Source organism: Phyllostomus discolor, chromosome 12 (genome assembly GCF_004126475.2).
Source record: "Phyllostomus discolor isolate MPI-MPIP mPhyDis1 chromosome 12, mPhyDis1.pri.v3, whole genome shotgun sequence".
NCBI lineage: Eukaryota > Metazoa > Chordata > Mammalia > Chiroptera > Phyllostomidae > Phyllostomus > Phyllostomus discolor.
The window spans coordinates 27262152-27289696 of NC_040914.2; the positions used below are offsets into that span (position 1 = coordinate 27262152).

The 27545-nt window shown below is 46.8% G+C and overlaps 2 protein-coding genes and 1 pseudogene across 2 annotated transcripts in view; 2 read left to right on the top strand and 1 right to left on the bottom strand.

Annotated features, from left to right (window-relative positions):
- The window catches only part of LOC114510749 (patr class I histocompatibility antigen, A-2 alpha chain-like), a 512772-nt gene that overhangs the window by 355498 nt on the left and 129729 nt on the right, over positions 1–27545 (top strand). The gene's annotated exons all lie outside the window — the stretch shown is intronic.
- Positions 8816–12539, top strand: LOC114510837 (HLA class I histocompatibility antigen, alpha chain G-like). The gene is made up of 6 exons (XM_028529313.2): positions 8816–8853; positions 9759–10009; positions 10225–10509; positions 10640–10915; positions 11486–11761; positions 11859–12539. The coding sequence occupies exons 1-6, from the start codon at positions 8816–8818 to the stop codon at positions 12095–12097; spliced, it is 1365 nt and encodes a 454-aa protein (XP_028385114.2). The 3' UTR covers positions 12098–12539.
- On the bottom strand, positions 15333–15995 carry LOC114510763 (annotated as a pseudogene).

The window sequence follows — 27545 nt, forward strand, 5'->3', positions numbered from 1 at the left end:
CCAAAGGGTCCACAGTTCAATTCCCAGTCAGGTGTCCAGTAGGGGGCACATGAGAGCAAACCACACACTGATGTTTCTCTCCCCTATCCTTCCCTTCCCCTCTGTAAAAATAAGTAAAATCTTTTCTTAAAAAGTGTCAAACCATTATGTCGTACACCTGAAACTAACATAATATTGAATGCCAATGGTAATTGAAAAGTAAATTTTAAAAAGTAAAATTTAGAAAGTGAAACTTATCCTTTAACAGAAATAAAATTTTCTTACAAACACATTAAAAAGGTAATAAGGCCCTGGCTGGGTAGCTCCATTGGTTACAGCATCATCCCCAAATGCAAAGGTTGTGGGTTCAATACCTGGTCAGAGCACATACAAGAATCATCCAATCAATGCATGAATAAGTGGAACAACAAATTGATGTTTCTCTCTCTCTCTCTCTCTCTCTCTCTCAAATCAATCAACAAAAAATTTTAAAGGCAATTAGAATGCAGTAAAATTGATTTACTAGTACATTATTACTTAAAAAATAAAATGATATTAAATATAATATTTCAACTTAGATATGCATTCTAAGCAGTGTAGCTTGATGTCATACAATTTTAGCAAATGCCTGCTTTCTCTAAGGCTCACCCATATTGTTGCTTGTGGTCCCTTTGTATTGCTATATAGTATTCCACTGTTACTACTTCAATTCTTTTTTTTAAATCCTCATCCAAGGACGTGCTCATGGGTTTCAGAAGGGAAGGGAGGAGAGAGAGAGGGAGAGAAACATCGATTGGCTGCTTCTCACATGCCCTAACCAGGGACTGAATCTGCAACCTTTCAGTTTAGGGGATGACGCTCCAACCAACCGAACCACTCTGGTCAGGACACTATTCTAATTTCTTAATGCTATAGGTGACTGGCATATAGAGGTCTTTCTAATTTGTTTTTTTGTGTGTTTGTTTTTTTACAACATGAATGATGCATCTGTGAACAAGCTTTCACATGTGTCTGGGTGCATATAAGCAGGCATTTCTCTAGGTTTCTAAGTATAGGTTGTAACCTACATGAGTCATGTTGATGAATTTTCCCTCATGAGTAGAATGATCTGATTCCCAGTCACATCCTAGGAGAGTTTCTTTGTGGTACCACGCTGCCCATACTTGACATAATCTAACAGGGGTGTCCAACCTTTTGGTGTCTCTGGGTCACACTGGAAGAAGAAGAGTTGTCTTGGGCTACACATTAAATACATTGCAACACATAATCACCCACAAAAAATAATCTTACAATATTTTATGTACATTTACAATTTTGTTTTGGGCCACATTCATGGCCATCCTGAGCTGCAGGTTGGACACCCCTGAATTCCAACCCAACGTCAGCACCAGAAAAACTGAACTGACATGAAAATCGCAGGTAATTTCATTCTAGGAGATGGAAATAAGGAGTGGGGAGAGAACATCTAAGCAAACTCAGGTTTTCCTCTCACTTGGGAGACGTGCCTTCTTGTTCCTAGAGATTGATGGTATGCTAATATTTCAAAAGAACAACTAGAAAAACAGCCACCATTGTCAATAAAACCCATGTGTCAAAGAGTTTTATACTGTACATCAAGGATCATAACAGTATTACTCACAAGAGCCAAAAGGTGGGAGCAACCCAACTGTTCATCAAGGAATGAACAGCATGTGGTCTACATGAGCAGTGGAATATTACTCAGTCATAAAGAAGAAATGGACCTCTGACACATGCTGCCACACAGAGAAGCTTTCAAAACATCGCAAAGTAAAATAAGCCAGACACAAAGCGATAAACCTTGTATGATTCCACTTACATGAGATGCCCAGAATAGTCTAATTCACAGAGGCAAAGTAGGATAGAGATGTTGGGGAAGGGGGAATGGGAGTTGTTTAGTGGAGAGTTTCAGCTAGCAGGGATGAAAAAATTCTGGAGATGATGGTGGTGATGGTTGCATAATGGTGTGAATGCATTTAATGCCACTAAACTATACTCTTAAAAATGGCTAATGTAAGGGGGAAAGGGGCCAAATACATGGAGACAGGAGATAGATTTTGGGTGCTCAGCACACAATGGAATATACAGATGATGTATTATAGAGTGACACACCTGAAACATATGTCATTAACCAATGTTACCTCAATACATTTAATCTGAAAAAATGGTTAAAATAGTAGACTTTGTTGTATGGATATGTTGCCACACTTTGTAAAATTTTTATTTATTGATTTGAGAGAGAGAAAAGGGAAGGGAGGGAAAAAGAAAATACTGATTTCTTGTACACTCATTGGTTGGTTCTTGTATGTGCCCTGACCAGGGATTAAACCTACAACTTTGGCATTTCGGACAATGCTCTAATCTCTAACCAACTGAGCTACCTGGCCAGGGCCAATATTTCACCACAATTAAAACAAAAACAAAATTCTTTTGTCATAAGGCTTTTCTCTAAACGTTCCTTTGTCATTCCTTTTCTAGCTGAAACCTTCTGAACACAGTAGTTGTGTCCCCTGAGGCCCAAGCACTGGCTGGTTAATGCCCCTGCCCTCACATTCCATGGTCCAGATGGGCAGTGGGCACCTCAGCGAAATGCCCTAACACCTCACAAATTCTCATCAGGCACACGTTAGGTTCCACCACCTTTTTGTGTTGTAACCCTCACAGTATGGGCACAACCTGCCTGACTTCGCAACTCACATCACCTGACTCACTCCCGCCCTCCCCGGTGGCTATAGCAAACCACCATTACTGACAAAATTATTTGCATATGATTTAGCATACAATGAAGACCCACTAGAACTCCTGGATGGTGAAAGATTAGTGGCTGGAAGCCAATCATCCATCCAAACTACCACAGCAACAAGTCCCACACTCAATTTTCCCCGTTTCCTGTCTGCCCTCTCCCTCCCATAATTCACCCTCACTTAAGACCTGCATTTCACTGGTCTCCCCAGGTTACAGGAATCTCACAATCAGAACTGAGAGACCACCCAAGTTCAAGGCTTTGACTTTGAAGGACTTTGGGTATTAGTTCTCTGACAGCCAAAGCCCTCCAATTCAGTCTCCCACTCAATTTTATTTTATCTTTTTTTTTAAAGATTTTATTTATTTTCAGAGGGGAAGGGAGGGAGAAAGAGAGGGAGAGAAACATTGATGTGTGGTTGCTTCTCACGTGCCCCCTACCGGGGACCTGACACACAACCCAGGCGTGTGCCCTGACTGGGAATTGAATGGGCCACCCTTTGGTTTGTAGTTTGTGCTCGATCCACTGAGCCACTGGTGTGGTGTGGCTGCGCCAGGGCTCAATTTTATCTTATCTTGTTTTATTTCTTATTTGTTGATTTTAGAGAGAGAGAAGAGGAGAAAGAGAAGAACGTCAATTTGTTGTTCCACTTATTTACGCACTCATTGGTCGATTGTTGTGCGTATGCCGACCAGGGATGCAACCTCAGCATACCAGGGTGACATTCCAACCACCTGGCCAGGGCTCTGATTCAGTTTGAGAAAAGTAGGAAGCCTAGTTCCATTCTCTCACCCAGTTTAGCATTGGAAACACGGAGGTTTCAAGAGGAGGTGCTGCTTGCATCACCTCTCCAAGAATTTAAGCACTTTTCACCTTAAAACATCCTTGGCATAACCAAGGGGGCAGGACTGGGCCTTTTGGGTACCCCCTACCTCATTCCTAATGTACCCCAGACCTACAGTAAGTGCTGAGAGGAGGGGAAAGAAGAAGAAAGAAAGAAAGATCTGAGAGAAGACATCCTCACCCGATCCAGCTGCTGGTCTTCCAGGCTGGTACCCATCAAAGAGCCTCTACAGGCACTGAGACTAAAAGGCTCTTCCAGCCCTCCGATTGGCTGTAGCATCCTTCTCCTCCCATTGGCTGGCTTGACTCTTGATTGATGCAGCTCAGAGGGTGATGTAAAAGTGTTGAGGCTTGTTTCTTTCACCTCAGGTGTGAATGATCTTCCTTCCTGCATATCCCCAAGACACTACTAATAGACTCTCCCTCTGTGTTATAATCTCTGGGCTTCTGTAAACAACCTTCTCCCACTTCCAAAGGCAGGCAGTTGGAGACCGGTAGTGAGGACCACCCTGCTCCTAATCTGATTGTCCACTTTCCCCATGCTCTAAGCTTCCCCAGAGAAGCTATCTTGCTCATTTTCTCAACTTTCATTGAAGCATCTAGAATGGAGCCTTTATTCTTGGACAGTGAGCTCTGGGCAGAAAGGGCAGCAGTTAGAATTTGCAAATATCTTGTATTTGTAATTGTGATAGGAATACTGAATATAAGATCTACACTCTTACCAATGTTTTTTTTTGTTTTATTGATTTTTAGAAAGAAAGAGGGAGAGAGAGAAACATTGATTTGTCATTCCATTTATTTATGCATTCATTGGTTGCTTCCTGCTTGCGCCCAGACCGGGGTTCAAACCAGCAACCCTGATGTACTGGGATAACACTCCAACAAACTGAGCTACCAGGCCAGGGCAACTCCCTTACCAAGATTTTAAGTGTGTATTGTGGCGTCATTAACCAGAAACATGGGATGCTGTTCAGAAAATCTCTAGAACTTGCTCACCTTGCATAAGTGACACTTTACACCCGTTAAGCAATAACTCCCTGTTTCGCCCTTTCCCCAGCTCTTGGAAACCACCATCCCATGCTCTGCTTCTAGAACTTTTTTCTAGATGCATCACTGAAATGGAATCTTGCAGTGTTTGTCTTTCTGTGACTGGTTCCTTCACTCAGCATAAAGTCCCCCAGGTTCAGCTCTGCTGTTGCCTGTGGCAGGAATGCCTTCTTTTTAGGGCTGGAGAACAGTACATCAAAGGTGTCCAGGAACACCCCATTACTCTCATCAAGGAATCTAGCGTGACACTCTAATCACCATACCACCACCCACTGTCATGATTGTCTCCACTTTCTCTGACATGAATTGGGTGCTAATGACCGAAGAGCCCTAGGGCACCTCAGCCTTCTGGGGTTGGTAGTATTATGTATGATTCTCCTTCACAAAGAGACTCTAGGGGAGGGCAGAGGCCATCAGGTGAAGGCTACAGTTGAGAACATTCCCACTTGAGCAGCTCAGACATTAACTCCCAGGCAGCACTGATCCCAGGGGCCTTAAAGAGTTCTGTGATAGGTCAGTGGCCAGGTGCGGCCTCGTTTCACCTGGTGAGCATGGGCTGAGAGGCTCAAGGGATCTTTTCTCTCTAAGATCTTGATTATTGGTTGACTCAGACATCCTCCCCCAAAATTCAGACATGACATTTTCATTCTGTCTCTTACTTGTCCTGAGTGGGGCCACCGTGCACACATATTAGAGAAATGTGTCTTTTAAAAAATTTTTTTATTGATTGGTGTGAGAGAGAGAGAAACAGTGCTTTGTTGTTCTACTTCTTGAGGTATTCATTGGTTGATTCTTGTATGTGCCCTGATGGGGTGGGGTGTGTCAAACCTCTGACCTTGGATATCGAGACAACACTCTAACTAACTGAGCTAACCAGCCAGGGCTAGAGAAATGTTTCAGTTTCACCCCCTTGTTTTTTTGTTCTTCGGCAGCTGCCCCATGATCTGACATGGAAGGCTAAAAGTAATGACGCCATGGAATGTGCCACACTCTCTATTATATTTATTTTGTTTTTTATTCTTCACCCAAGGATATGATTTATTTTCATTGATTTTAGAGGAAGAGGCAGGGAGAGGGAGAAGCTTTGATCAGTTGCCCTCAACCTAGGCACGTGCCCTGATGGGGAATCAAACCTGCAACCTTTTGGGGGATGAGAGGACACTCCAATCACCTGAGCCAACTGGCAGGGCTATTGTTTGACATCAAAAATCCAGGCTAAGTCAAGAGGTCCTAGGGCATGAAGAGACATAAATTTAGACTGCTCAGTCCTGGGGTCAGGCAAGTCCTGGACCTCCAGCAGGGGGTTCAGAAAGTAGGTCAGAAGGTGCCAGGCCACCTCTGATTGGGGTGAAGGAGCCACCTGTTGGATACCTGTGAGCTGACCGGAAACAGGTTTTAGAATTAATTACTCCATTTACCAAACATTGTTGGGAGTGTAGGTGGTTGTCACTCACAAAGCAAGTCTCATCTAGGTTTTTTATGTTTGGACAATAAAGGCCAAGCAAGCAGGAAACTATTTAACAGAAACCAAACCTCAAACTTCATGTACACGTGAACTCCCAGCACTATTCTCTGAACCCATGTAGCACACCCCCACCTCACCCTCCTCCTGTCTTCAGAAGTGCCGCCTCCAAGGCACAGCCATGGAGGAGAGTAAGGCAGGACTCTCCTGCCTCGTTTCAGCTGGTACATCACTGGTGCTTCTGCAGCCGATAGAACTTCCCCACAGAATTCCCTTTGAACTCCCCAACCAGGAGCGAATTAAGGACCCGGGTAAACACAGATCTGGCCTCACCATTCTCAACTGGCTCATTAGTAAACATTTTGAAAAACAGAAAGAAGCAATACAAACTTAAACAATCATTTTTGAAACAGAGAACCTTGGTTTTTCCCCATCTGTAAGGACCAATCATCCTTTCCTAAAGCAACTTCTTGGCCACAAATTAGAATCACAGAGGGATTTTTTTTTTTTCTTTTCCACCAGCCTAAGGGAAAAAAAGACAAGATCATGTCAGGTATCACAAATTGATGGTCACCAGATAGGAGGAGGGGCTAGTGGCTGCAGACACTGGCGTAGCCCAGGCAAGGTGGCTCAGTTGGTTGGATCATCGTCTCATACTGCTGGAGGTTGAGGGTTTGAGCCCTGGTCGGGGCATGTTCTGGAGGCAACCAACATCTCTCATTCTCTCTCTCTCTTCACCATTCCCACCCTTCCTCTGTGTCTCTAAAACCAATACAAACCCATCCCCTGGTGAGGATTGAAAAAAAAAAAAAGACACTCAGGTAAAGCAGAGACCTTCTCATGACCTAACATACAGACCCAGGGTAAATCACATCTTCATGCCATCTAGCAATTTAAACATCAGAAGTTTAAATGGGGGTACACTGAATGGACCCTGGAAATGTTGAGCTTCCCATGTCATAGATAAATGGGTAGAAGTTACCCCCAAATGAGCTAGAGTTTGAGTGTTCCATAGGGCCTCCCACAAACATCCAGGTCACAAGAGAGTGGAGTATTTACAGACATATCTGCCCACCGAGTAATAACAATACTTTTTGAAATGGGAGCACATTGATTTGTTTTTTCTTATTTCATGGACATCAAGCCACTGGCACATGGCTGGTGAGTCCAAGGACCAGACACACTGTGACAGGTAGGGCAGGTCGCTGCAAGCCTTTCCCACCACATCCAGGTATTTTTCTTAGCTCTTCATCATCCATTGCTGTAGCTAATACTCGATACTCATCTAGGTAGCTCCATATGTGATTCCACCAGAGGAATCATCAGGGACATGTTCCTGGAGGAATTTCCCCAAGATGGGTTCTGTATAACAGACTTATTGAGAAAAAAAAGTACCAAAGCTTATAATAATAGTAGGAGAAGCCCAATGTGTGGCCAAAAAGCATTAACTTCATTATCATAATGAATAATTACAACACCATTGTCTAGTAGGTGGAAAAGATGAGCAGGTATCCAAGTTAAGTTTTCCATGTGTAAGGAGGAAGTGGGTCTGGCTAGACGGGTACTGTTTCCATGAGGAAGCCATAAGGAAGATAACAATATAAAATCATATTAATGTACAGCCAGTCAACAGCAGCATCAATTTGTGAGCCTACAGGCCCCATTGCTCTGTTGGGGCAGCTGTCTGCCTGCTGGTTGCTAGCTTCTCATCCCTGAAAAGTCCTTGATCTCCGCTATAGATGGAGGTGTCAGGGAAGGGGCAGATCGCCATGCACTGTTAGGCGCCTTTTTAAAGTGAGAAATGTGACCCCAGGAGTTAACTCCTTTGAGTTGGGATACACACAGGTTAGTTATTAGTACCTGGTAGGGTCCCTTCAATGAGGTTGCAAAGAGTACTCTGTTTGATGTGTCTTCCAACAGACCTAATCTGGTTGTAAGCCATGATCTTTGAAATCTGTGTCTCCAGGAGCACAGTGTGAAATAAATTGCTTACTAATTTATCAGTGTTTTTAAGCTGGTTAATAAGTCCCTGACAGTGATGTAGAAGGTCTCCTTTCAGCAAAATTGGTCCACACCCCCCTTCATCCAGATGTACAAGGAGGCCAGTAACCAATCCCGAAGGAGAAGGTTCATGTTCACCAAAGGGCGTGGCTCTCGGGTTCAGTTGCACTCTAGGGAGAGCTTCTGTCCAGGGCAGAGTAAAGGCTTCTGAAGTTCTGTCCAGTTGAATTTTGATGTCCCATTGGTGCATCCCTGAGTCCAGAAGGTGGGGGTGAGGGACACAGTGAAAGTGCTGCAGAAGAGGTCAAAGGTTCCAGATTGATTTTGTGATTTGCCCAGTGAAATGAGTCCCTCAGACACAATGTCACTCAGAGGGATCTCCCCAATGGGGAGTTAGTCTTTCTAACAAGAATTGCCAGTCATTAAGGCTGTTGCTCTCCTTCAAGGCAACACCTCAAACCAGTGAGGAAACATACAAGTCATCACTCATGTACATTTGTGTCCCTGACATGGTGGCATTTGGATGAAATGCAATTGCCAATCTTCATTTGGACCCACAGGGAGTGGAAGTTGCCTTTGGGACCCAGGGGGTGGGTTCCGGGGCTGTACTTTGGACAGATAGGACATCTGCTATCCTCCTCATGAGCTACAGCAGGAGAAGGTCTCCGGTGACATCGTTCACTCAATGAAACCACCTTCCCAGGACCCCAGTGTGGTAGCTCATGTACAGGTTTAAGTGCAGGGAGTCGGGCCCCTACAGGTAAGATAGGTTCTGATTGAGTTCAAGCCACTTCTGTCTGTCTGGGTCAACATTTTTGACTTTTGTTGCCATATGCTCTTTTCTTCCTCCTTAGCTGTCTGTCTAAACTGTAAAAGGTAATCCTTCATTGATTTAATAGAAAGCAGGGAACATTTTTGGATCTGGATAGTCTGTCCAGTGCTGTGTGCCTGGCATCATCATCAGCAAAATGACTTCCTTTCCCTTCCATGGTGGCAGCTCTAGAATGTCCCAGAATTTTGACAATGGCCCATGGTTTTGGGTCCTGTGTGGCATCCAGTAATTCTCCAGTTTTGCATTTCTTTGTGCACTGCCCTGAGGAAGTGAGGAGGCCTCCCCACTTCCCCATCATCTACAGTCATGGCTACACCAGGTGCACATGACTCTCAGGGTAAACATTGGCTACTGGATCTTTGCCAGGTGACAAGCCTGAGTTAGAGCAGTGGGTTCAGAGTGCTGGGCAGATTTTACTTCTAGTAGGTGAGAGCTCTCCGATTATGTCCACCAGGGAAGTTACTGCATGTCCCTCTCAGTAATGTCCCTGCTCATCTCTCAGATAAGATCCCTCTGTAACCAAAGTAAAGCAGCGGCATCAGTAGGAGTTTCCTGTAAATCATTCCTAGGAACCAGTAGGTGGTCAGTCAGCACAACACAACTGTCTTCATGCTGTAAAGAGGGTAATAGGTGCAGGGTTGAGGTGATCACACCGAGTTAAAGTGACATCAGGTTCAGAGAGCAGGACACCTCCTAAGAAGCCAAAGGACAGACAGAGATGTGTTGAGTGGGATGAGAGGTCAGTAAAGAGTCAACAGAATGAGGAACACAAATAGTTAAATGAGTGCCCTGCCCTCTCTCTTCTGTCTGTTTACACAGCTCCCCTGCACCAGATGGCTGGCGTTCCTGGAGGGGTGGGAAGTTTCCGGCAGGTGGACTGTTCTGGACAAAGTGCCAGGTCCCCAGGCCTGGACTCTGACCCTGCCAGGGGTTCTCACTCCCACTGGCTGTCTGATCACTAAACAAGCCATCAGCGTCATCACTAGAGCTCCTCTTCCCCAGAAGCTCAGGGTCTGGATCATGGGACTCCAAATCCTGCTCCTGCTGCTCTGTGGGGCCCTGGCCCTGACCCAGACCTGGGACGGTGAGTGCGGGGCAGGAAAAAGGGGATCCCTCGGGGGGCCAACGACCTGGAGAAAGTGCGTCCCAGTACCCCAGGCCCAGACCCCAGATTCCCGCTTCACCCAGCAGTGCCCCCTTCCTCCTCCTCTCAACCACTGCCCTCTCTTTTGTCCCCTGAACCCCCTGCCATTAGGGGCCCCACCGCTCCCCCAGGACTCGCGTCTTCCCTGCCCCCAGGTCCCCACAGCCTGAGATATGTCAGCACTGCCACGTATGGACCGGGCCGCGGGAAGAACCGGTACATCAGCGTCATCTACGTGGATGACTCGGAGATCTTGCAGTTCGACAGTGGCGTGGTGAGGCCAAGGCTGGAGACGCGGGTGCCCTGGATGGAGCAGCTGTGGGTGGAGCAGGAGCATCCAGATTTTTGGATGGACCAGACGCGGGAAATGAAGCACAATGAACAGACTTCTCGAGCAAACCTGAACAAGCTTCTGGCCTACTACAACCAGAGCAAGGACGGTGAGCCACCACCACCCAGGTCTGGGAACGACTCCCATCCCCAAATAGGGGGCTGGAGCACCCTGAGGCTGTGGCCAGGTGTGGGCTGTGCTGGTCTAAGTGGGCGAGGCTGACTTCGTAGCTGGGTCAGTGTCTGGCACCTTCCAGGAAATGACTGGCTGCGTTGTGGGGTCGGATGGACACTTCCTCAGAGGGTTCACTCAGTTTGCCTACGACGGCACCGACTTCGTTGCCCTGAATGAGGACCTGCGCTCCTGGACCTCAGCCAACTCAGTGGCTGGTCTCAGCTGGCACCAGTTGGTGCGGGTCCCTGATGCGGACGTGAGGAGGGTCTTCCTGGAGGACACCTGTGTGCACCGGCTCCGCCTGCTCTTAGAGAAGGGGAAGGAGAAGCTGCTCCAAGCAGGTACCAAGACACAAGGACCCGGGCCTTGCAGAGGAGGAGATCTATAGGTGGGGCAGCTTCCTACAAGGAGAGGAGGAAAATGGGGCAGTGTCAGAGTGTTCCTCCTGCTCAGGAGAGGGAAGAGTCCCCCAGGTGTCCTTATTTTGTGACTCACCCACGGGACCAGCTTTCTTTAAAGAAGAGTAAGGAACCCAGCCTCTCCCTGAAACACCCCACAGTTGTTCCCTCACACCCTGCAGTCACCTGGTGCACCAGGACGCTCCCCCTGGATCTGGGGCTGAGACGATCTGTGGAGCCCTGACTCCTGCTTTTCTGTGTCATTCCACCTCCACCTGAGTCTGTGTCTCCCCTCAGAGACCTGGGCACTCCTACCCTAGGTTCTTACCCTGATTCTGGAACTTTCCAAGAAATAGGAGATTATCCCAGGTGCCTCTGCTCAGGCTGGTGTCTGGGTGGTACATACCCTTCCCCCACCCCGCTGTCCTGTCCAATCTCAGGGTGGTCACAAGAGCACTGCTGGAGTGTCCCATGACCATACAGAGTTCCTGAATTTTCTCACCCTCCCCTCAGACCCTCCAAAGACACACATGACCCAACACCCCATCTCTGACTATGAGGTCACCCTGAAGTGCTGGGCCCTGGGCTTCTACCCTGCGGACATCACCCTGACCTGGCAGCGTGAAGGGGAGGACCTGACCCAGGACATGGAGCTTGTGGAGACCAGGCCTGCAGGGGATGGAACCTTCCAGAAGTGGGCAGCTGTGGCTGTGCCCCCTGGAGAGGAGCAGAGATACACGTGCCATGTGCAGCACCAGGGGCTGCCTGAGCCCCTGACCCTGAGATGGGGTGAGGAGGGGGCATGGGCACAGAGCCTCTCCTCAGGGCATCCCTGAGCAGGGTCAGGACTCAGGCCTGAGGTTGACCTCTCATTTTCCCCTCCCAGACCCCCCTCCTCAGACCACCATCACCATCATCTTTGTGGGCATTGCTGCTGCCCTGGGTCTCCTTGGAGCTGTGGTCACTGGAGCTGTGCTGTGGAGGAGGAAGTGCTCAGGTGGGCAAGGGGTGGGGCTGAGTTTCCTGTCCCCCTGGGGGTCAAGCCCAGGTGGAAGTGTGCTCTGCCTGGTTAATGTGCATCCTATCCCCACATGGGTGCTTGTCCATGTGGGGCCTATTTCCTAACACTGACTCTTTAGTGAGGCCCGTGGGAAAGTGAGGGACACATTTGTCACCTGATGGTTCTAGCAATGGGCACTGATTCCCACTGTCAGAGGTCAGAGGGGAAGGTCCCTGCTATGGACAGACATCCAGAAGTGTGGGTGGTCCAGTCCTGCACATGTACTTCCCCATATTTCCTGATCCTACCCTCATGTTCAGCCACAGTTCTGGAAACTTCCCTGTGCTTCAGGAATGTGGGAATCCTTTAGGGTCACGGTACCCAGCCTTCCCCCTGACTTCTCACAGAATGTTTTCTTCCCACAGGCAGAGGCAGGGAGAGCTACACTCAGGCTGCCTGTAAGTCTGGGTGTTGGGGAGGTGACATCTGGGACCCTTGAGAGAGTGTGGGCTGGATCTGTGAGGGGGGCTCTTCCACTCTGTAACTCTGCTGTTGCGTCTTCCCCAGGCAGCGACAGTGACCATTGATGTGTATCTCACAGCTGATAATGGTGAGGCTCCATGGGCAGGAATTGGGGGTATTTGGACCAAGGGGCACAAATACATTTTGGGGATTCTCAGAGGGGAGCATTCTGACCATGTGGTGGGCTGTGGGATATTGTGACCACTTCTGAGACTGACCTGAATTTGTTCACAATAACTTTCTTTTCAGTGTGACAGAGCTGCCTTGCAGGGGACTTGGTGCTAAAGCAGTCATTGCAGCTTCCCCTTGGGACTTTCAGGATCCCTGACTGCTGTTTCTGCAACTGGCATTGGAATGTGTCCATGTTCTTTCAGTGTCAGTGAGGGGCTGGTCACCAGGACACCCTCCCCACAAGGACCTGTGTTCTCTCTCCTGGGGGACTGTCTTGTCCTAGCAGAGCCCCCATCATAGTGTTCACTTCCTGTTCCTTTGAGTTTTAATGTCTCGTTTCCCAGTTGGAAATCAGAATCTGGGTATGAATTTTTTTTAATTTTTTTAAAATTTTATTTATTTATTTTTAGAGAGAGGGGAAGGAAGGGAGAAAGAAAGAGAGAAACATCAATGTGTGATTGCCTCTCACGTGGCCCCCACTGGGGGTCTGGCCTGCAACCCAGGCATGTGCTCTGACTGGGAATTGAACTGGCGACCCTTTGGTTTGCAGCCCACACTCAGTCTACTGAGCTACACCAGCCAGGGCTGAATTGTGTTTTTAAATTCTTGCTATAAAGGGTCAATGGGTTAAATGAAGGAGAAGAACCTACAATGCAAGAGAAGAGATCAATAACTGAGAACCTGGGAACCTTTCAGAATCTGGGTGCTGAGTCTGTCCCAGGTGGGGACAGGAGGGGCTGTGAGGAGCAGGGCACAGCCAGGGCTCGGACCAGTGAAGCTCCATGCGTTGTGGGCTCTGATGTGGTCATTCTTCAGCTGGGTCATCTTTGTTGCTCCTTTGTCCTTGCTGCTTCAGGAGAACCTTGTCCCACCAGGACCTGGGATCTCAGGACATGGGTGTCACCTGGACCTTGTCGTGGCTCCAGGACTGTGCTCAGTGAGGACTTCCTGTGGCTGTGTCAGCATGGGCTCTGGCCTGGGTCTGGCCCTCAGCCTCATCTTTTGGGTGTTTGTTGTTTCTTTGTTTTTATAGATATTGTACCTACCCTTGTTTTTTTTTTAATTAAATTATTGGGGTGTTCTCAATTAAATTATTATGGTGTTTTTTATTCTTCTTCAATTACCAGCATCCCACTTCTCCATCATTGCCATCTCTGCCCTGCCTACCACCCTAAATTATTATGGTATATTTTGTAATTAAACTAATTGTGTTTGGAACATCACCCAATATGCCAAGGTCACAGGGTTGATCCCAGGTCAGCGGCCCTGCAAAAGTCAACCAATGAATGTAGGAATGAGTGGGACCACCACATGATTTCTTTCTCTCTCTCTCCCTCACCCCACCTCCCTCCGTCTCTCTCTAAAATCAATCAATACATTAATTTTTTTTAAAGAAATTGTACTGCTGGCTGGTGTGGCTCAGTGGATTAAGCACTGGCCTGTGAACCAAAGAGTAGCCTGTTGGATTCCCAGTCAGGTTGCATGCCTGGGTTGTGGACCAGGTCTCCAGTAGGGGGCAAGGGAGAGTCCACCACATACTGATGCTTCTCTCCTTCTCTTTCTCCTTCCCTTCCCCTCTCTCTAAAAATAAATAAATAAAATTTAAAAAAATTGGAGCCCCACCCAAGTCAGTGGTAGGAGCTGGGGCCCTGGCAGGTGCTCAGACAAGGAGGGTGGGGCTTTGGTGAGCAGGCTGAGAGCCTTACAGCAGGGTTGCAGAGAAAGCCCTGGACCTTCCTGCACGGGAGGTCTCCTTCCCCCACCCTGACTGTATCTCCCTGTTGAGGGTGCCTTCCCGACCCCCATGTCCCTCCGCGCAGGACAAGCTCAGCTGCTGGGACCCTCTCTCTTCTGAGAGGTGAGAACGCCGGACCGGCAGCTGTGCTCACCTGTGCGGAGTTACACACTGTGCACCTTGGCCTCCGTGGGTGTCCCCACTGTTCCCATGGCATGGGGGTCACGCTGAGTCACAACGCTGGTAAGTCCCAGACACGAGGGGACGGGGTCTATAATAGTGTTATAAGGCAGTAGAGCTGTATCCCGGGTCCACTGTGTCCCTTTTCTCCAGAAACCGCTGGCACCCTGGTGTCCGAGCCAGGAGGAGTGGCCTGCATCCGGGTCTCTGCGCTGGGGGCGGGGCAGGAGGCGGGGATGGAAGGCTCATTCCCGGGCTTCATCTGTGGCCCCATCTGGCTGTGACGCTGTCCCCAAGTGTGATCGTGCTGGACTGCTAGCCACCGTCTTTGAGGGGCGGGTGTTCGTGAAGCCCCTCACCCATCAAGTCTATCTCCATGCCCCACGGAAGTTTCAGCAGCCGGTGTGGCCACCCAGCCAGCCTCAGTGGACTCTGCATCCCCCTCCCTCCCCGCCACTCCCAGGGAGGCTCTTGGGGGAGGGGCGGTGAAGAGGTTGCAGGACCTGCCCACCTGAGGCGACCCCCGGGAGGTGTGATCAGAGCTGGTGGGGGGTGTGGAAGGGGGTGCGCGGGTCCGTGGGGCTCACTGGGGCTAGAGGCAAATGTCTGACATGGAGCTGCGCAGGGAAGCGTACCGCACAGGAGAGATGGGGTAACTGAGGTGTGCAGTTAAGAGTCTGGGACAGGGCAGGTGCCTGCGGGGTGTCAGCCGGGCTGTGGGATGTTTCATCGCCAAGCAGGTTCTAAAGCCTCTAGTCTGTTTTTGTGCCCTGTTGCCCTGTAAGAGAGCTCATTGTACCTTTGTGCAGCTTCAGGGAATTTCCTTCTAACATCAAGAGCACGTGCACAGCATACCTATCATGTATCTGTAACTGTTTGTTGGTTGATTCGTTCTGAAGCAATGAGGCTGCATTTATGGAAGCCTCTGGCTGGACTGGATCATTGCCCTGCAGACCTAGCTGAGCCGTCTGCAGGGGCATCTCCAGGTGTCAGTCCACACGGCACTGTGTTGACACTATTTGCAAAGAAATAATCATCAGCACTGAGGCTGCCTTTCTCCAGTCTTCCTCCTTCCCTTCTGGGGATGCAGATGCTGTCTCATGGAAGCAGCCTGATCCTCAAGTGATATGACACCTTGCTGGATGCTTTCCAAGGTGAAATGATGGGTTCCTTTGGCTGTGCTATCAGGCAAGTTAGAGAGGTGAGTGCAGAAATCTGTCAGCAACTGTGGAGAGATCAGGAGGCTGACATTCTCATTTACCACGGCTTCCACAAGAGCTTCCAAGCTTCTAGTTGTTCTGCTCCAGGTAACTGAATGCCTATTTCCAGGATCTGACTATACTTGCCCATGGATCTTTGTGAGGGCCACTGCAAGGCATTAGCTAAGACAAATTCTGTCCCACAGTGGCAAACATCTTTCTTCCCCACACTTGGGTTTTTATATTTGTTTGCCATCATGTGGTCATGTCCTGTGTCATGTTCATTGTCTTCATGGCCTGGTCCAGTGTCTCCCTGGTGCTTTACCTGCACAGACACCACCAGAGGCTACAGCACATTCACACCCCACAGCTCTCACCAGTGCCCTCCAGGGACTAGAGCCACCCACACCATCCTGATGCTGGTGGTCTCCTGTGTGACCTTCTATATGCTGAATTCCACTTCTGCTTTTTTCATCCCTGTGTGAAAGGACCCTCATCTCTGGTGGGTGCAGACCTCCCCTAGTTGGCTTCCTGTTCTCCTGCTCTTTGCTCTGCACTGCAGATGCTCAGGGATCCTAGAGCTCCTGGGGTCATGAACTATTGGAAGTGACTCTTGACAATCTAATCTGTAGATATCAGTGTTTACAATATTCTTAATTACACTGAAGGATTTAGTAATTCTTCACTGAATGCCAATGTTGTACATAAAATCCACACTGAAATTTATTTTTAAATTCCAATATAACTGACACACAACCTCGTGTAAGTGTAAGGTGTCCAGTGTGTTTATTTGATGTACTTATAACACTCATGTGCCATCTAATGGTGGTGATGCACCCTGAGAAATGTGTGGTTGTGTGATGCTGTGGTTGTGGAAACAGCACAGAGGCTCTCACACCTGGATGGTCTCCCTACTGTTCACCTGGACTGCAGGACTCAGCCTGTTGCTCCTGGACTACAAACCTGCACAGCACGTTACTGAACAAAGCAGCAGGAGATTAAATCAACACAGGAGAAAATGACGCTCTTGAAAGACCCAGTAAACACATGTATGAGGCTGCTGCAACCATAACAAAACTACTGTTCTACTGCAGCCTCACAAAAATTGTCACCAAAGGCTATGTTAGTTGATTTTAGAGTGTGTGTGTGTGTGTGTGACAGAGAGAGAGAGAGAGAGAGTCATTGATCAGTTGCCTCCCCTAGGCACTCTGACCAGGGACTGAACCCACAACATTTTGGTTCTCATGATGACCCTCTTGCCAACTGAACCACCTGGACAAAACAAGCATAAATTCTTTAGTAGGGTGTATGATTAAAATTTAGATTAATTTTTGTTTAGTTTATTGTTTTTCCTATTGTTGAGTTGAGGCTTCTTATGTATATTCTGAAAGAATTGAATTGCAAACATTTTCTCCCAGTCTGTGGCCTGAGCCTTTTTCATGGACATAACAGCAACATTAATGCACAGGTAGATTTTCCTGGGAGGAAGAATCAGAAGTGACTCCCTGTGAAGGTTTCCTGGGAGAGGACTTAGGTGACTGAGGAGGCAGGGGGACAGTGTGACTCATTTATTTTGTGTATTCCTGAGTGTCTGTTGAAACCTCTTGTATGTGCATGAATAATGTTTTTCAAAAAACAAGTTACATAAAATCCCTACACTTATAAAATTCCTGACAGACCATCCTCACATCACAATTTAAGAGTCACACTCTGATCCTCTTCTCTAGGACCAACCACTTGCCTTAGAAATTCCAGTCCTGACAAACTTGGCTGGACTCTATGGACAAGTCTTCCCACTGAAATGAGCTCAAAATTCCATGTATAGTACGAAAAACAACTTCTTAAAAGCAACAGAGAGCTGATGAGACACAAATGACCACACCTCAAAAGAAGGGAAAGACCCAGCTTGGCCTCCACAGAGGGCAGCACCCTGAGTGGGGAGTGGGGGAAGGTGTGCAAGTTCATTGTCCAAAGTCCAGACATGGAGCCCAGCACTGTCAGCCCTGAGCTGAGCTCTTGCCTTTCTTTCTCATCTGCCTTCCCTTCTATACATGTAAACAAAGCTTTTAAATCAATTCTGTGTAGATAGATGATATGCAATTTATATGATGAATGTATATTCACTATAAAAATTATAAAATGTTAAAAAGCTATAAATGACAAATATTACTAAACTAAATGCACAGGTCCATTCACCTGTGCACATTAAAACCCAATCCAATGCAAACAGGAGTCCGCAACAAAGGAAGTGTAGGTTTCCCCTGGCTGGTGTAGCTCAGTTTTGGTTGGAGCATTGTCCCTGAACTGAAAGGTTGCAAGTAGATTCCTGGTCAAGGCACAACCTCATTTGTGCATAAGATTCCCAGTCCTGGTGCCTATGGAAGGAAATCAATGGATATTTCTGTCTCACATCAATGTTTTTTTTTCTTTCTGTGACTCTCTCTCTGTGAGCAATGAAAAGATAATGTCCTCAGGTGAGCATAAAATAAAAAGAAATAAAAAGCAAGTAAAGGTTTATTTAAGGATCTGGCACCAAACCCAAGTCACAGGTGAGTTGTTCTTGTAAGACCTGGCTCCCTGATGGCTTCTAGGGGACAGCCTGCGTAGGGGACTGTGGGACTTAAGGTAAAGTTCTTCATTGATTGGTCAGCGCTAGGGTAGGGGGTGGTTGGTCATTGCATCTGGTCCTAATTCAGCCATGGTTGTTCTGTCTGGTTTCATAAGTTTGTGCCACTGCTCTCCCCAGAGTCTAAATCTTCATGAGTACCTATTTGAACACATCAGATCTCCAACCACTTTCCTCTCTGCAGACCCCTGTCCACAGCCCTCTACCCTGCCACAGGATGACAGGGTCCCTGCACACCTGGAGCCAGGCAGACACCCTGGATGTCCTTCCATTCATTTTGGGCAGCCCAGGCCTGTCTTGTTCTAGCTCCCCTGTCACCTGGATCCCACACATTCCTCCTTTTTAGTTTACTTCCTTATTTTCCTGATATGTCTGGTAGAATTTTCCAAAGAGAATGGGAAAAGTTAACCATGAAAGCTCTAAACACATGAGGAAACTCTAGGCTGTCCTAGCCTTTATTCACATCTTGACTGGATATAGAACTCTGTGTTGGAAATATTTTTTTTCTTCAGCAAGTGGAAGGTATGGCAACTGCATCTTCTAGTCTCCAGGCCCATATTTGCTGCCTCTTCAGTTTTCATTGTATCTCTCCTTCCTAAGCGGGGAATACATAGCTAAAATCAACTTTATTTGGGGGGAAATAAACAAGAGAAACCCAATTACTGCCATTTTACCAGATGAACCCAAGACAGATGAGGTCAGGGTATCAAGTAAGAAACATGAACAACAACAACAACAAAAACCCCATTACACCCAGACACACCTAAGAAAAAATTAAAACAGTGGAACCGACCAGAGGATAAACCCCAAGCCCCCCATGTGCCCATTTTGATACATCAGCATATTAGAAACATCCCTGGAAAGCTGATGAATATTCTGCTGAAACCGTCCCCTAGATTCTCACCCAGAAAGAGAGACAAAAACCCTCCAGACAGAGACCTGGGGCAGCTCACTCTAGAGCTCACCCACACCCCCATGTCAGACATGAACTTCCTTATGTCCTTGAGATTATCATCCAGGGGAGCAGTGAGCAGAAGCAGCTTTTCTCAGGCTTATCCCCCACCCTGACTTTAAGGTCTCTTTTTCCATGACTCTTTAAGGTCAGGAATGAGCTGACTGCAGCCCAGCTTTAGCTCACTCCTTTCCTATAACTTTCGCAGGAACCAGACCAGTACTGCCTAGGCTCTCTCCAGTTACTTCTTCTACCCTAAGTCCTTACTTATTGTTACTGTTTCCAGCTTTAATAAACATACTTTCAAAATCCCCTGGACTCGGGTTGTGAAATCTTATCCAGAGGAAGTCAAGCATCCACATGCCACTCAGAACACACACCACATACCACAGGCTGGCCTGAGGCAGAACTGCTCAGGCCCAGGCCTGTCTGGTGACAACAGCCACTAAGGGACCTAGTTAAAGTGAGTCATCAAGGTTCTGTGAGAAAACTTCCTGCATTTACCCCAGTCCCACCATCCTGAACCTCTCTGAGTCTCCTTTCCTGTGTCCCCCACAAGGATCCTATACCGAGTGCCTCTTGGGTTTGCTGTGAAGATTATGTTGACCCTCTATGTACCTCCCATGGTGTCACTGCCTGAGACACGTTAAGATATTCTCTGTTCATAGTTGCCACCATTCTGTTGATTGGAGCCTTTGGAGACACTCCATCCTTTTGCTTTTACAAAATCACAATACAAGAAACATCCTTGAATATATATATATACATGAGGATATGTGTGATCATCTTCTTAGAATAAATTCCTAGAAGAGGAATTTCTGTGTCAAAATGTAAGCACATTAAAATGGCTGAGACCTTTCATAAAAGCATCCTTCAGCAGTTTTGTCACCATTTTCAATCCCTCCAGCCTTTACAACAGAATGTGTTCCCTTCTCTCCTCTAACATGCTCATTATTTTCTTTCATCTTTGTCAAAGTTCTAGATTTTCATTTTTATGCTGTTTCTCTTATTCTACATTCTCATTTTTGTTTACATGTATTTATTACAAATATAATTATTTAACATTTGCATTTCTGTTTTCTAAATGTTCTTGAAATTCTTCTTTTTGACTGACTTGTAAATAGTTTTACATATTGAATTTAAGAAAAAAAAAAAGCAGCCCCAACATCGGAACCTATGTGGTGCTTAGACTGAGACCCAGTGTTGCCAGGAGCCGCCCTGGTGCTCACTGCTGGGCCAGGTTACTTTCCGATTGGACACACGTGATCTTACAGAACAGCAGCATCGGGCAAGGACATCCCGAGACCACGGCAAGGTGAGAGAAAACAACACCACACTGCATTTTGTCTAAACACAGACAAACACAAGGCACAGAGGAAGTCACAAAAATAAGAGCCACCTGCAGCCAGTGGCTGCCGTTTTAGACATGCAGACACAGAACAATCCCTTATTCCAGAATGTTCTACTGAAAAGAAATGTGCTTTGTATTGTTTGGGTCTCAAGCCACAGCACTAGACCTGTGAAAAATGAAGGGGCTAATATCATCTCTCTGACAGACAACAACACCCCATTTCTGTCTGGGACATGAGTACATATCAAGCTGCTGTATAACAAACCAAACTAGGTTATCTGTGGGCCTGGTGCCTTCAGGCACAAACTGTATTCAGTTCCAACAGGAAACACCTGTACCCCATCTCCTTTCCCAGACTGAAGACACTCTCTGAAATCTCATTTTCAGGATGTAACCTTTCTTGTGGAAGAACTCAAGGGCAATGCTTTCAGCAGAGGATGGGGAAGCAGGGACCCCACCTCAGGGAGAGGGGTTCTAGGAAGTGATGAGGGTGCAAAAGGTGGGGAGACTCCCCCTGGTTTATCCAGGACAACCATTCTCAGAGTGTGTTCTGTGGAACCCTTGAGGTTTCTAAGACCCTTTCATGGGATCTATGAGGTCCAATTTATTTTCATAGGATTAAGGACATCCTGGCTTTGTCACTGTGCCAACATTTGCACTGAGGTGCACTGAGCAAGAATGGAGGCTGGGACACCCAACTGCTAAGCAGGCATTCTTCACCACCACCCCTCACAGACAAGAAAACAAAACCAGTGTCACTTCAAAAAAACACAACCAAGGGATTGAAAAGTATTATCTTTACTGAATCATCATCCTTAAACAAAATTTACAAAATATGTTAGCTTCCTGTCAAGATGGCTGTGTAGGTAAATGTGGTATTTTCATCACCCCAGGACCACAGAAAAATCACAACTTCACTACAGACAACCACCATTCAGAACAACCTGAAATCTAACTGAACACAAGCCCTATGACAAGGGAATGAAAGAAGCCACATTGATACTGACAGGAAGGGATAAATGTAGAGCAGTTTGGTCCCACACTTGCATGTGGTTGATAAAAATCAAAAGGGGTATCTCAGCTTCAGAGGTGCCCCTGAGGAGTGAGGCATCCCAGCCCTAAATGAGGGTCCTCAGCCCAGAGTTTCTGTGCCAAGGAGGTCAGGTCTCCACAACTTCTGGCTGGAAAAACTAGCAGTGATGGTGCCTGAGTGACACACAGTTCCCTCTATCTGAGTCCCAGGCAGTTCCTCTTAAAGGCCTGCACACCCACGAACTTGCTCTGAGCTCTGGTGCTAGGATAGCAGCTCAAAAGGCACCAAGAGCAACTGAATTTTTCTGGCATCAGGGTGAGAGCTGAGGGCAGCTGTGTCCTAGACACAAGTACTGGCAGAGGCCATTGCTCCTTTCCTGGGCCCTTCCCTGCTCAGAGCTCACAAGTGGACACCATATCTGAGTCTCCATCAACCTGGCTGACAGTCTTTTCCGCACCCTGATGATTCCCCAGATGCCACTCCACCCAACTTACAGGTCCCCCATCGCCCTTTGATATTTCCATGCAAACTGCCTGTCTTGGATCATGCTACAGATTTTCCTAAAGTGTCTCAAACAAGCAGTATCTGGCCTAGGCATGCCCTGTATTTCCAGCTAAGTGGCCCCAGGCCTGGTGCTAGTGGCAGCTGACCTTGATTTGCAGCTTGGCCTCTCCCAGGCACCTCGAAGCCCAGCACAAGGAGCAGCCATCTGCAGATTGCTTGGTAGCTCAGGCCTGGCAGCCCAAGGCCGGGCATAGGTAGTAGCTGCCTGAGGCCTGTACCTCGGAGGATCCTGAGCCAACACAACTGATGAATTGCTTCAGACCACGGAAAAGCATCACTCGACCTCCTCCACAGAAACACACTCAAGGGGCATACTCAGCAGGCACCAGACCCTCCACAGTGGTTGCAGCCAGTCCTCCCAGCTGATCAGTCTGGGCATAAATCCTGTCCATTGCCAACAGCAGTACTGACTCAACTATAACAGGAGGGTGCACATGGCCCACAAAGGGGTGCACGAAGAGTGCCCTGGTTGGGTCACCAGGAAGGCTGCAGCACTGGGCCCTCTGGGACACCTACTGCATGGGGACACTCTACAAAGACCAGGAGATGCAGCAGCTCTATCTAACACACAGAAAGAAACACAGGAAAGCTGCCTAAACAGGAAGCAAAGCATCATGTCCCAAATGAAAGAACAGAACAAAACTCCAGGAGAGGAACTGAACACAATGGAGACAAGCATTCTACCAGATGCAGAGTTCAAAACACTGCTTATCAGGATGCTCAATGAACTCAGGGGAAGAGTAGAGGGCACCAGTATGAAGCTCAAAATAGATAGGGCACATAAAAATGGAGATAGAAAACATTACAAAACATTATAAGTGAAAAATTCAATTACTGACATGAACAACTTGTTGAAGGGAATCAACAGTAGAGTTAATGAAGCACAGGATGAAATAAGTGTTTGAGAAGATAAGAAGCAAAAAACACCCAGTGAGAACAGCAAAATGAAAAACAAAACAAAACAAAAATTGGGGATAGTATAAGGAGCTTCTGGAATAACTTCAAGCATACCCATATTTGCATCATGCTGGTGCCCAAAAGAGAAGAGAGAAAGCAAGGGATCAAAACCCTTTTTTTTAAACAATGATTTGGAAAATTTCTCTAGCCTGATGAAGGAAGTAGCCATACAAGTCCAGAAAGTGCAGAGTCCCAAACAAGATATACCCAAAAAGGCCACACCAAGAAACATAATTAACATGCCAAAAATTAAAGGCAAGGAGATCAGTTTAATAGCACCAAGATAAAAACAGTTACCTACAAGAGAGCTCTGGTGAGACTGCCAACTGATATTGCAACAGAAACTTTTTAGGTCAAAACAGATTAGCAAACCTTTCATTTTCCCTTTTTTTAAAGATTTTATTTATTTATTTTTAGAGAGGGGAAGGGAGGGAGAAAGAGAGAGAGAGAAACATCAATGTGTGATTGCCTCTCATGTGGCCCCCACTGGGGACTTGGCCTGCAGCCCAGGCATGTGCCCTGATTGGGAATCGAACCTGTGATGCTTTGGTTCACAGTGCATGCTCAATCCACTGAGCTACACCAGCCAGGGTCTTTCATTTTTCATTGAAGGACAGATAAAGAGCTTCACAGAGAAGAAAAAGCTAAAGCAGTTTAACCACCAAACCAGTATTACAGGAAATGTTCAAGGGTCCTCTTTAAAATGAAGAAGAAAACTAAGCACAAACATGAGTAATGAAATAGCTATAAGTACATATCCATCAAAATTACTTTAAATGAAAGTAAATTAGTTGCTGTAATATAAAGACACATGGCAGTGAATGAATAACAGAACAACCCTCAGATATGCTGTCTACAAGAGACTCAATTCTCATCGAAAGACAGAGACAGAAAGTAAAAGGATACAAAAAGGTATTTTATGGACAAGGAAACAAATAAACAAACACCTGGGGATAGCAGTCCTTCCACCAGACAACACAGACTTCAACAAAGGCTATAACAAGAGGGAAAGAGGGACCCATCATTTCCATTTCTTGGTATTTCTCTGAAGAAACCCAAAACACTAACCCAAAAGACATACACATCTGTTGGGAACCACCCTGACTGGTATCAGAAGCTGAAACCCCTGCCTAGGCTAAGGCTAAGGGAGTGCCCTTGGAACTGTAAGCCAGCAAGGAGACAAGGGCTTGTCTCCCTGGCAGGAATGCTGCTTCTGCTGCTTTATTCATAACTGAACCCCAAAAAGCTTGGTCGGTTAGCCAAAGACGGGTAAGATTCCCCACGGGGGGGGACAACCTAAGCCAGGCACGATCACTTTGGGAGGCCCCCCAAAAGAAGGACTTGGGGGGCTGCAGCAAAAGGGGGTGACGGACCCTCACTCCTCGGCTTTGACATAGCCTGAGTTCTCATCGTCTGGGAGAAAATCTCCTTATTGCCTTAGTTCCCGTGCTAAGCCTGAAACAATGACAGGGTGGTGCAGCTCTGTGCTGAAAAAGGGCAGATTCCCCAGGTGATCAGGCCTAAGAAAGAACATGTAAATTACTGTGAAACCTTCTTTGTTTAGAATGCTCTCAGTTGAATGAGAGGGGTCCAAGGAGGAAGTTTGTTCCTCAAAGTCTTACAGCTCTTTGACCCCGACTCAATAGACCAGCAGAGTTCCTTGTTTTCTATAGTTCCTTACTTCCCCCTGATAAGTACTGTACTTTACCTGAATTATTATGCAAAATGAGCCCAATAAAAGCATGTATGGATGGTAAATCGAGGCACCTCTCACTAGGGGGGGGTGGCCATTCTGTCCCTACTTCCCCACAGAAACTAGTCTGTCTCTGTGCATGTGTGTTTGTTTCTCGCGTGTTTTTCGGCGAGCCATCCACAGCATTCCGTGGTCACTGCTGGCCGGTGACCCACGTGCAACACACATCCATATGTTCATTGCAGCATTATTTACAAAAGCCAACATATGGAAGCTACCTAAGTCTCCATCAAGAGATGATATGATTTTAAAATGTGGTGCATTTGTACAACAAAATCTGACTGAGCCACACACACACACACACAAAGAATGACATCTCTCCATGGGCAACAGCATGGATGGAGGGCACAGTGCTGAGTGAAACAGGTGAGACAGCGAAGCACAAATGCCAGGTGACTGAGCCTGCACAGGGAATCTAAAACATACTGTAATCAAGCAGAACAGAAACAGACTCATAGACACAGGGAACAGACTGATGGTTGCCAGATGGGAGGGGCTCAGTGGGCTGGGTGGAAAGGTGAAGGGATTAAGAAGGACACATTGTTACAGAACAGTCATGGGGATGTAAAGTGCAGCACAGGGAATACAGTCATTAATACTGTAATAACTACATATGGTGTCAGGTGGGTACCGGATTTATCAGAGTGATTGGTTTGTAATTTATATAAATGTCTATTCACAGAGTCGTACTCCTGAAACTATATAATTGTATATCAACTGTCATTAATTTTTTTAATTAAAATAATTGTATCTTGAATTCAGTATATAAATGGATGAATTCTTAAGTGTCCTTAATTGAAAACGGAGAATTAAAAAAACACCATGTCTCCTATGATGACTGGGAAAGTGCACAAACACACTTCTGCTACATTCATTCCCAAGTGTCATGAGCCCAGGAAAGTGACCTGTGAGGGCTGAGTCAGCCTCTTCTTCACAGAACAGCAAGTTCATTTAAGAGAATGAGAGACACAAAACCTGTGATGACTGAGGTGTGGTGAACTGGCGAACACTCTCTCAAATGAATGTCAGCTTCTTTCTGAAGGAGAGTCAATGGGGACTTCTGGCCAAGATGGAGTCCTAGGTGGACACACTGTGTCTCCACGCATAACTAAAATTAAAGACAACCAATATTTAGAAACAAAAAAACACAAAAAACCAGAATGAAGAGAAAATTGAACTGTACGGACACCATTCATCCAGACCAGTAAGAGGGGCACAGTTGGCAACCAGAGGTCAATGCAGGAAACAGCAGTGGCTGGAAGACCCCAGGCGTGCAGGTGGTGGCTAACAGACCTCAGGCGGGGGCGCGATGAGGCAACAGGCAGACCCAGTGAAGCGCGCAAGGCAGCTGACTGTCCACATTCACACATTTGTACACAGATAAACTAGGTAAAAAATGGACAGAGAGATAGACCATACAACCCAGGGACCCAGCGCCAGGAAATAAATCCTAAAAGGACTGATTGAAAACACTTGTGAAGGTTAAGGCACAGGGAGAGACTCCCAGCCTCACAGTAGAGTTCATTGGAGAGACCCACAGTATTCTAGAAAGTACACAAGCCCACTCACCCAGGAACCAGCACCAGAAGGGTCCAATTTGCTTCTGGGAGCAGCAGAGGGGAATGAAATCTGACAGAGAACGGAGTAAGCACCATTGTTCCCTCTCGGCCCCGCCCCCACATACAGTGTCACAACACAGACACTGGGTGGCCCTGCCCTGGTGAACACCTAAGGCTACATCCCTCAAACAAAACAGGTGGGTCAAGACCACAAAAAAAAAAAAAAAAAAAAAGCGGATGGCTCAAAGGGAAGTACAAATCAAAGCCTCACAGCCAATACTTTTAAGTGACCAAGAGATAGCCAAACCTATCAGATGCACAGTTCAAAACACTGGTGATCAGGATGCTCACAGAACTGGTGGATTTTGGTTACAAATTAGATGAAAAAATGAAGGCTACACTAAGTGAAATGAAGGAAAATACATAGGAAACCAATAGTGATGGGAAAAAAAACTGGGTCTCACATCAATGGAGGGGACCAGAAGGAAGAAAATAACATACAATCAGAAAAGAATGAAGAAATAAGAATTCAAAAAAATGAGGAGAGGCTTAGGAACCTCCAGGACATCTTTAAACGTTCAAATATCCGAATTATCACAGTACCAGAAGGGAAAGAGGAAGAGCAGTCAGTGGAAAACTTATTTGAAAAAATAATAAAGGAGAACTTCCCCAATCTGGCAAAGGAAATAGACTTCCAGGAAGTGCAGGAAGCTTGGAGAGTCCCAAAGAAGTTGGACCCAAGGAGGAACACGCCAAGGCACATCATAATTACATTAACCAAGATTAAAATGAAGGAGAGAATCCTAGAAGCAGCAAGAGATAAGGGGACAGTCACCTACAAAGGAGTTCCCATCAGACTGTCAGCTGATTTCTCAAAAGAGACCTTGCAGGCAAGAAGGGGCTGGAAAGAAGTATTCCAAGTCATGAAAGGCCAGGACCTACATCCCAGATTGCTCTATCTAGCAAAGCTT

What these genes read in the sequence shown, in the direction of transcription:
- LOC114510837 (XM_028529313.2), top strand. Translation starts at nt 8,816, where the DNA reads ATGTACAGGTTTAAGTGCAGGGAGTCGGGCCCCTACAG. An exon ending in CCTGACCCAGACCTGGGACG is followed by an intron (nt 10,010 to 10,224) that starts GTGAGTGCGGGG and finishes CCCTGCCCCCAG; the next exon opens with GTCCCCACAGCCTGAGATAT. An exon ending in GCCCCTGACCCTGAGATGGG is followed by an intron (nt 11,762 to 11,858) that starts GTGAGGAGGGGG and finishes TTCCCCTCCCAG; the next exon opens with ACCCCCCTCCTCAGACCACC.